At 47.6% G+C, this 10,000-nt stretch overlaps 1 protein-coding gene across 1 annotated transcript in view; it reads left to right on the top strand.

Moving 5' to 3' along the window:
• Positions 1 to 2,390: 2,390 nt before the first annotated feature.
• LOC134443485 (neuropilin-1a-like) overlaps positions 2,391 to 10,000 on the top strand; it is a gene marked incomplete at its 3' end in the record, with an annotated part of 34,389 nt that continues 26,779 nt past the window's right edge. The window contains exons 1-3 of the mRNA XM_063193255.1: positions 2,391 to 2,432; positions 3,648 to 5,045; positions 9,630 to 9,810. Coding sequence (XP_063049325.1) covers positions 4,865 to 5,045; positions 9,630 to 9,810 — 362 coding nt within the window. The remainder of the gene's footprint in view (positions 2,433 to 3,647; positions 5,046 to 9,629; positions 9,811 to 10,000) is intronic.

Below are 10,000 nucleotides of genomic sequence, written 5' to 3'. Positions count from 1 at the left end.
CCCTCATCATACAGAGTTTCACAATTTGAACCGGTACAGACAATGAAAACCGAGCCAAACAGCCATAGGCAACATTGTAATGAAGTGTCCCATAACGTCAGCATGATTGACAGAGATGGAACTTAAATTTGGCGACGAAATTCTGATATCAATTGGGCCTGGCAACTTCCCCTTATTATCACTTTCGGACCAAACTTATGCAACGGTTGTCACAGCAACGACCTTGGTGGTGGTGGTGTGTGTGTGTGTGGTGGGGGGAGTAATTAGCCAGTGCTCTCTCCCATGCTCCTCCATGACTGAGGTACCCTGAGCATGGTACCGTCCCGCCGCACTGCTCCCTTTCGCACGCTATTGGGGGCTGCCCCCTTGCATGGGTGAGGCATAAATGCAATTTCGTTGTGTTCAGTGTACACTTGTGTGCTGTGGAGTGCTGTGTCACAATGACAATGGGAGTTGGAGTTTCCCAGTTGGGCTTTCAAATTCAGGTTGTTTGTTCTGTCCACAGCCTGGGGGGGTGGGGTTCGGCTGGCCACACCTAGCCTGAGGGGGGCCTGGCATGTGGGGGCCCTAGGCTGGCGACAGCCTGCGTGGCCCCGTGAGGGGGGCCTGGCATGTGGGGGCCCTAGGCTGGTGACAGCCTGTGTGGCCCCGTGAGGGGGGCCTGGCATGTGGGGGCCCTAGGCTGGCGACAGCCTGTGTGGCCCCGTGAGGGGGGCCTGGCATGTGGGGGCCCTAGGCTGGCGACAGCCTGTGTGGCCCCGTGAGGGGGGCCTGGCATGTGGGGGCCCTAGGCTGGCGACAGCCTGCGTGGCCCCGTGAGGGGGGCCTGGCATGTGGGGGCCCTAGGCTGGCGACAGCCTGCGTGCTACTCTTGGCCCTGTGGTGTATTTGAGCTGAATATGTAATGTTATGTAATAAAGATAAGGACGACAAAAAAAAAAACCCACACCTATCACTCTCACTCTCTCGGTTTCCCCCTCCCTTTCTCTCTCTCTCTCTCTCTCTCTCCACTCTCTGCTCCCGCGGGGGGGGTGGGGGGGGGGGGGGGGGGGGGGGGGGGGGGGGGGGGGGGGGGGGGGGGGGGGGGGGGGGGGGGGTTGTTGGATTATTTTTCGGGGGGGGGGGGGGGGGTCATAAAAAAATGAATATACTGTATAATATACAAATAAATCATGTCGCAGTCATTGGCTGTTCAGCACCCCAGTAGCCCCTGCCCACCCCAGCCTCCCCAGGCCACCCCAGCCTCCCCAGGCCACCCCAGCCTCCCCTGGAAATAAGGGAGGAAATAAGTCATCAGTGTATAGAAATCAATGGCGTTTTTAGATTTTTCCTTATTATATGACCTGCCCACCCTGGCCCCTGCCCATCCCTGCGTTTTTAGATTTTTCCTTATTATATGGCTGTACAAAGGCTCAAGCATCAGTTGATTCATTTCTTTGCTCTAATACGGATACATATGGATACATATAGAAGACACCTTTTCACAGCAATGAAGTACACTCTAACTCTAACTCTCTAACTAACTCTCTCTCTCTCTCTCTCTCTCTCTCTCTCTCTCTCTCTCACCCACCTCTCTCTCGCCCACCTCTCTCTCTGTCTCTCACCCACCTCTCTCTCTCTCTCTCTCACCCACCTCTCTCTCTCTCTCTCACCCACCTCTCTCACTGAGAATGGACATGAAAAGTTATGTAATAAAGGTTGTTTCACAACAAACAACCTCTACCACTCCCCCTCTCCATCTCTCTCTCTCTCTCTCTCTCTGACTTGAATCCGTTTTCCCAAATGCCCCCCCCACCTCTCTTCCCCCCCCTCTTCCTTCTCTCTCCCTCTCCTGTCGTCTCAGGTCTCAATTTCCTGCCTTCTCTCTCTCTCTCTTTACACGACCTACACTACTCTCTCTCTCTCTCCCTCTCTCTCTCTCGCTCTCTTTACACGACCTACACTACTCTCTCTCTCTCTCTTCCTCTCTCTCTCTCTTCCTCTCTCTCTCTCTCTCTCTCTTTACACGACCTACACTACTCTCTCTCTTCCTCTCTTTACACGACATACACTACCCCCCCTCTCTCAAGGCATAGGCTACACTACTCTCTCTCTCTCTCTCCCTCTCTCTCTCTCGCTCCCCCTCTCTCACTGCACTACACTCCTCTCTCTCCATCCCTCTCTCTCTCCTTCAATCTCTCTCCTTCTCCCTCACTGTCTCTTCTCCTTCTCTCTCTCTCTCTCTCTCTCACTACTCTACTCCAGATGTTGCCAAATGAACCCTCCTCAAACCGCCGAAGAAAACGCCCCATGCCAACCCCTGATACGTCTCTCTCTCTCTCTCTCTCTCTCTCTCTCTCTCTCTCTCCCCCATGACGAAAGACACTCACAGCGTGAGTTGTTAGTTTAGTTTGAGTGCGGCTGGACTCGGATGAACACATCACGCGTTTGAGGTGAGCATGAGCAAGACTCCAGTGTTTCAACTTCTACATCATAGCGACTGAGCATCTTTTTTTCTTGTTTTTTGTTGGTGGGGAACACTATACCCCCTTTCCTTACCTCCCCTTTCTCTGTCTTTTCTAGACCACCACCCAGGAATGTGTGTGTTTGTGGCTTAATGCTTGTAGGCTGTTACTATAATCAAAAGACGTGGGTTGAAAAGAGGCGCAGAGGTTATTTTTGGAGGCATGTTTGAGGAGTTTCCCCGGTGGTGTAGCTATCCGAGTGCATAGACTATCGGAGGTAAACTTGGACATAATCTGCAAAAACAACGAAGTTGAATGAAGCGGTTTGTGTGGCTGACGTTTGTAGCCTATTACAATCAAAGACTTATTTTTAGCGTTATTTTTGAGTTGCCATATTTTTTAAGGATCGCATGATGTTTCCCGAATTCTGATTTCTGAGGTAAACTTTGATAGGCGATGTGTTCAAGCAGACCATGCTGTCTTTCTCCCCACCCTTTCTTCTTCTTCTGAAGTTATTCTAACATCGCAAAAAGTTGAGGGTTTGCAGCATTTTGTCAGCATTGGATCCGAATAGGCTAAATTGGTATGTCTGAGGTAAACTTTGATACCGGTAGCCTATGTATGATCTACAAGAACAACTAAATTAATGTTGTTACCATACTCAAAAGACGAGGCGAGATGAGCCTAGGCTACTATGTTTAGTTGGCATGTTTAAGGACTTTCCCACCGTAGTAGCCTCTATCCGAATGCATTTCTGAGGTCAACCTACACACAAGCTGTAACCGACAGAGCGCAGTAGGCTACAGTAGCCTACAGTAAAACATGCAGCTTGAAACCAAATACATTCCAGAAGATGTTAACTTTGATGTCACAAAAGATGTCACGTTTTGAGTATGGAAACATATATTTTGGGAACATCAGTGAGAGTTGTGGACTTTTTTCAGCAGCTGATCTTAGATCTGTTGCCAATTCTGAGGTAGGGGTAGTCTAAGGTTTAAAGAGGAGATATGTGGATAGCTTGTGCGTCCTCTGTTGTTTTTTCCTGAGTTTCTGTCACATCGTGAAATGTGATCAAGTGTTGATGATTGTCTGGCTGTCTTGCCAACAGTTGTTCTAAACGTAGTAGAACAAATGACATAAAGGGTTAAGGGTTAAGGAATAGGCTACCATCTGATATGAACAACTTTTCATTTTCTCTTTTAGGCTGCCACTGTGTTTTTCAAAGGCGACCAAAGCGCTGTCATCCCTGCCACCTACCCTAGGATGTGAATCATTCTCCGAGTTGAAGTGGGATGTAATCACTCAGGGAGAAACTCGTGGAGTTGAACCATTTTTGTCTTTGTCGGAGGGTCAAGCTTTTTGTCATTTTTAAATAAAAGTCGGACCTCTTGTTCCAGAAAACAAGGAATTTGAAACGCTGTTATGTGGGCTATTTCTCCCCTCAACAGCCCCTCACGCCTTTTTGCTGTAAAAGTCGGACTTTCTCGCTCCAGAAAACGTGGAATTCTAAATCATTAAAACACGTTTTTAACTCCGTTACCTCAATATTTGCGCAAGCTTTTTTGCGACGTTTCCAACTGCCCAGTCACAGAGTCATAGGCTTTTCTGAGGAAAAGTTGAACATTGTCTGCCAGAGGAAAGCAGGGATTGAACATTTCGAGCCTTTATGTGGGGCGACTTCGAGTGCATCGGGCTCTTTTTTTGGCACGTGTAGGCTATAGGATTCTTTTTTTGAACGTGTAGGCTATAGGATTATTTTTTGGAATGTTGGGCAAATCAAGAACAGCGCGGGGAGAGATGACAACGTGAGCGCAATAACGGGATACGAGAGAGGCAAGGCGTGCGCGATTGTCACACACAAGGAGGAGGCTTCAGACCTCTGGGACATAGCAGCGAGGGAGGGACAGGGAGTCTACCCCTCTCTCTCTCTCTCTCTCTCTCTCTCGCACACGCTTCGTACAGGCGATGAGCACTGCAAGCTGACACAAGGTTATTTGTCATTCACCACATTCCCTATTAGACTCTCTCTCTCTCTCTCTCTCTCTCTCTCTCTCTCTCTCTCTCTCTCGGTCTCTCTCCTTCGCTCTCGCTGTCTCTGCCTACTACAACAGTGAGCAGGAGCAGACTGACTGGCCGACATCATTTGTTCTTCTGAGGATTTGACATTTTTCTGTCTGGTGACTAGTGAGTAACTAAAGGCAGAGCTCGTGGTTTGGAACGTTAAAGGAAGAGGCGGCAACAAGCAGCCACGAGACGTGAGACGCTTTCTGCTCTTTGCTGTCGCTTGTTGCTATACACACCTTCGACACACACACACACACACACACACACACACACACACACACACACACACACACACACACACACACACACACACACACACACACACACACACACACACACACACACACACACACACCATGTCGCGACTTACAACAAACATGAGGAGGATACACGCGCGACCACCGTGGCGGGAATGGACGTTCTTTTGCTGCCTCCTGCGCGTTCTGTTGCTGGCTGGATTCAGCGCACGAGACGGAACGCTCGCGGCGGCGATGAAGTTGACACTCGCGGCGGATGCTAGCTTCTTGCTGCCGAACGGTAAGACCGTAAGTCGCCAGACAAGACAGTCGCCACATGTGTTTGTATGTGCGTGTGTGACGTGATGAATACAGTGACAGCAACAATCACCACACGTGTATGCGCAGTTTAATGTCCAAACACACTGTGCGTGTGTGCGTGCGTGCGTGCGTGTCGTTTTATGCCCAAAGCAGCAACTGCAGTGTGTGTGTGTGTGTGTGTGTGTGTGTGTGTGTGTGTGTGTGTGTGTGTGTGTTTGTGTGTGTGTGTGTGTGTGAGAGAGAGATTTTGTGTGTGTGAGATATTGTGTGATTGGATATCTCTCTATGTGTGTGCTGTTTTATGTCCAAACCAGTCAGTGCAGCGTGTGCGCGCGTGTGTGTATGTGTGTGTGTGCGCGCGCAGGGGTGTCATTCCGGCGGGTAAAGCGTGATGTGTCACCAGGGCCCCAAGTATATTAGGTACTCAGTCCGATTTAGGAAGATGGTGGGGTGGTCCATTGGGGATGATTGTATTAAGGGCCCAAAATATGCTGCTATGCCCCTGTGTGTGTGTGTGTGTGTGTGTGTGTGTGTGTGTGTGTGTGTGTGTGTGTGTGTGTGTGTGTGTGTGTGTGTGTGTGAGGGAGACACACACACAGAGATTGTGTTGAGTGGATATGTGTGTTCGCCACTGAAGTCTCTCTCTGTGTGTCTGTGTGTGTGTGTGTGTGTGTGTGTGTGTGTGTGTGTGTGTGTGTGTGTGTGTGTGTGTGTGTGTGTGTGTGTGTGTGTGTGTCTCACCGCAAGGGCAACGTTAGCTGTAAGCGATAGTGATGTGTGTGTGTGTGTGTGTGTGTGTGTGTGTGTGTGGTAATATCTTTGCCACCTAGACTGTGTGTGTGTGTTTGTTGACCTAAATTTCATATTTTTAGTGTCTTACACATCACACACACACCACATCAATACGCATAGACACACACACACACACACACAGTGGAGGAAGCGTGCAGGTCAGGACTGGGTCACACACAGACAGACACACACACACACACACACACACACACACACACACACACACACACACACACACACACACACACACACTGTCTATCTGTACATCTGAAACACACACACACACACACACACACACACACACACACACACACACACACACACACACACACACACACATTGTGTCTATGAACATCTGAAACACACACACACACACGCACACACGCACACACACACAGACACACACACACACACACACACACACACACACACACACACACACACACACACACACACAAATGTCTGACACACACACACACACACACACACACACACACACACACACACACACACACACACACACACACACACACACACACACACACACACACACAAATGTCTGACATACACACACACACATAAGCACATCCACACACACACACACACACACAAATGTCTGACACACACACACACACACACACACACAAATGTCTGATATACACACACACACACACACACACACACACACACAAATGTCTGACACACACACACACACATAAGCACATCCACACACAGACCTTCAGGTGTGTATAAATAGAACACCTGCCCGCCTGCCGTGTGTGTGTGCTGTTGCGCGGCAACCTCAAAGACTTCACACACACACACACACACACACACACACACACACACACACACACACACACACACACACACATACACACGACTTGTCAAAGATATATCTGTGTGTACATGTCTGTGTTTGTGCGTGCGCATGTATGTGTATCCAAGATATAAGCAGAAGGCAGCTCCCTATTCGTGTGTGTGTGTTGTGTGTGTGCGTGTATATATGTGTGTGTGTGTGTGTGTGTTTTTTTTGTGTGTACGTTTGTGTGTGCGTGTGTGTTGTGCGTGTGTTGTGTGTATGTGTGTGTGTGCGTGTATATGTGTGTGTGTGTGTGTGTGTATGTTTGTGTGTATGTGAGTATGTGTGTGTGTGTGTATGTGGGCACGCGTGTGTGTGCGTTTGTGCCTGTGTGTGTGTGCGCGCAGGTAGCCTATTTCTCAAGCGTGTCAGGATCTGGCTAGCCTGCTCGACTGACCTGCTTTGTGTATGTGTGTGTGTGTGTCTGTGCTTGTGTGTGTGCATGTGTTTGTGTGTTTGAGAGAGAGATAGAGAAACAGAAAGAGAGAAACAGAGAGAGAGAGAGAGAGAGAGAGTCTAGGTGTTTGTGTTATTTTTGTGTCGCGTGACTGTTTTATATGTATGGAATATGTGTGTGTGTGTGTGTGTAACAGCAGTTCTTAAGGTATGAATTGGTGTGTATTTACAATGTATTTCATGTTTTTCTCACTGGTCATTTTTTTATCCTGGTCTTCTAGCACAGTGTTTCTCAACAGGGGTGCCGGGGCACCCTGGGGGTGCCGCGGAAACGTGGCTGATAAATAAATTATGTAATATAATACATATTTGTCTAAATTTCAAAGTCTATGCTAGTCAGTGGAATCTTTCATCTGCCATTTACGCACAATAAAGTAAATGTAGGTCGCCCCAGTCAGCTGCAACTTCGAACGTAGGTCGTGTGAAGTCTCCAAATGTGTTACTTTTCTAAGCTTGTGTGGTATCGGATGCGATGCCATGTTACGGCTTGTTGGTTTGGGGTGCCTTGAAATTTTTCATGAATTGAAAGGGTGCCTCGCCTAAAAAAGGTTGAGAAACACTGTTCTAGCATCCCCACATTACAGCGATGTAATTGCCCGAGGGCCCTAATCAAAACCTGGAGCGAAGTAACAAAACAGATTTAAGCGCACACACACACACACACACACACACACACACACACACACACACACACACACACACACACACACACACACACACACACACACACAGACTTAGTACTCATTTAAATTTCACAGATTCCATCCTAGTGTAATGTGCCTGCACATATTCTGCTGCATTTGAGTGTGGGCTGTTGCACTCAGTGTTGCCAGGTCGGGTGGGTGTGCGCCCAATTGGGCTACTTGGGACAAGCGTCTGCGGGTAAAAACTGGAAAAATGGGCCATTTGGCGTTTCTTTTTTTTTTTTCAGCCGTTCTGGGCCCATAGAAGTCAATGTAATTTGGGCGGAATTTAGCGCATTTTGGCGTTTTTTTGAGAGCATTTTGGGCGGGATTTGGACAGACACATCTGGCAACCCTGGTTGCACTGACCTCATGTTGCTGTGTGTGATGGTGTATGTGGGCAGACTGTAAAGCACATTTCAAATGTACACGTCCAATAAAATGACTCAGCGGGCCAGATTTGACCCCCAGGCCTGAGTTTGACATCGCTGCTCTAAGAAAAAATCGTAATTAATATGTTTGTTAACTTTTGAGTTAACTCATTGATGCCTGAGACACCTGCAAAAAACGCCTGCTGAATGCCTAAGCCCTTTTTGGGAAAGTTGCCCTCGGACTGTAAAACACTAAATATCTTAGCCTCTGATGCACATAAAACATCAAATAAGTTGCATTTCAATAGTTCACTCTCTGAAATTTGGATTAAGCATGTATACATACATCTTCGTTCTCGCTGGAGAACGGACTCTCGCAGCAGAGTGGCTGTCCACGCGGCGTATTGGGCAAGATCGCTGACCATGGTGCTGAAGTACTGCTACAGCCGAGAAATGTCTAGGCGGCAAACATTCTCGAGCTCGGGAGTACGTGGCGCCACTGAGAGCTCGGGCAGTATCTGCACCGACAGATGTGTGTGAAATCTGACCAGACACCCCCCGGTGGATGGCGGTTGGAGTGAGGTGAACTGGAAGAATCATCTTGCATTAGAATGTGTGCATTCAGCTGTAGCACACATTTTTATTACAAAAGCTAAAATCTCAAGAGCCTGAATGCAGCGTATATGTAGCCAGGCCGTGCCACCCTAGGGACGCCATCATTAGCAAACCAAGTCAGGTCATTTGCGAAATGTTAATTGTTATGCTCTTGGTCAGACCAAGTCTCGAAGAGATTTGAAAGTCGATGATAATCAGGCTAGCGTACATGTGTCTCCAGGCATCAAAGGGTAAACAACACATACGAGTCATCAGGCTAAAATCAGCAGCTTTGTTACTGTCCAGAGGGAGTGTGGAGAGAAGATCCTCACTTAACATCACCAAATTACCCGGGGAACTACCCTCTGACCCAGGAGTGGAATTCATATTTTTATTGGTTAATTAATACTGTTAATTAAATCTGTTAATATGTTGTTGTTTGGTCTCTAGATCAGAGTGAGTGTGGGGAGTAGATCCTCATTTAACATCACCAAAATACATTAATACTGTTAATTAAATCTGTTAATATGTTGTTGTTTGGTCTCTAGATCAGAGTGAGTGAGAAGATCATGATTTAACAACCAGGGGAACTACCCTCTGACTCAGGAGTGAAATTCATATTTTCATTGGTTAATTAAATCTGTTAATTAAATCTGTTAATATGTTTGTGTTTGGTCTCAAGATCAGAGTGATTGTGGAGAGAAGATCATGATTTAACAACAAGGGGCATTAGCCTTTACGTCAGGAGTGGAATTCATACGTTTATTGTCTGTTAATTAAATCTGTGAATATGTTTTGTTCTCTAGATCAGAGTGAGTGTGGTGAGAAGATCCTCATTTCCCACCCGGGGTATCTCACGTCCCCTAACTATCCCGCTAACTACCCCCTGAGCCAGCAGTGCCACTGGCTCCTCCAGGCCCCCAGTGCAGACCAGCGCCTGCTCATCAACTTCAACCCCCACTTCGACCTGGAGGACCGCGAGTGCAAGTAAGAACTCACATGATACTACATTCGATTCTAGAAGCCAAGTAAGAACTCACATGATACTACATTCGATTCTAGAATGCCATTCTAGAATTCTAGAAGCCATTTTTGTAGTTCAATAGCCACGTCTTATAATGGGTTTTTCAATGGGAGAAAGAACTACACACTAGGCTAATCGGAAGAGGCCATTTTT

The sequence above is a fragment of the Engraulis encrasicolus genome, unplaced genomic scaffold (genome assembly GCF_034702125.1).
Source record: "Engraulis encrasicolus isolate BLACKSEA-1 unplaced genomic scaffold, IST_EnEncr_1.0 scaffold_333_np1212, whole genome shotgun sequence".
Classification (NCBI taxonomy): domain Eukaryota; kingdom Metazoa; phylum Chordata; class Actinopteri; order Clupeiformes; family Engraulidae; genus Engraulis; species Engraulis encrasicolus.
The sequence above is the reverse complement of the archived record's forward strand: the minus strand, read 5'-3'. Positions and strand labels throughout refer to the sequence as shown.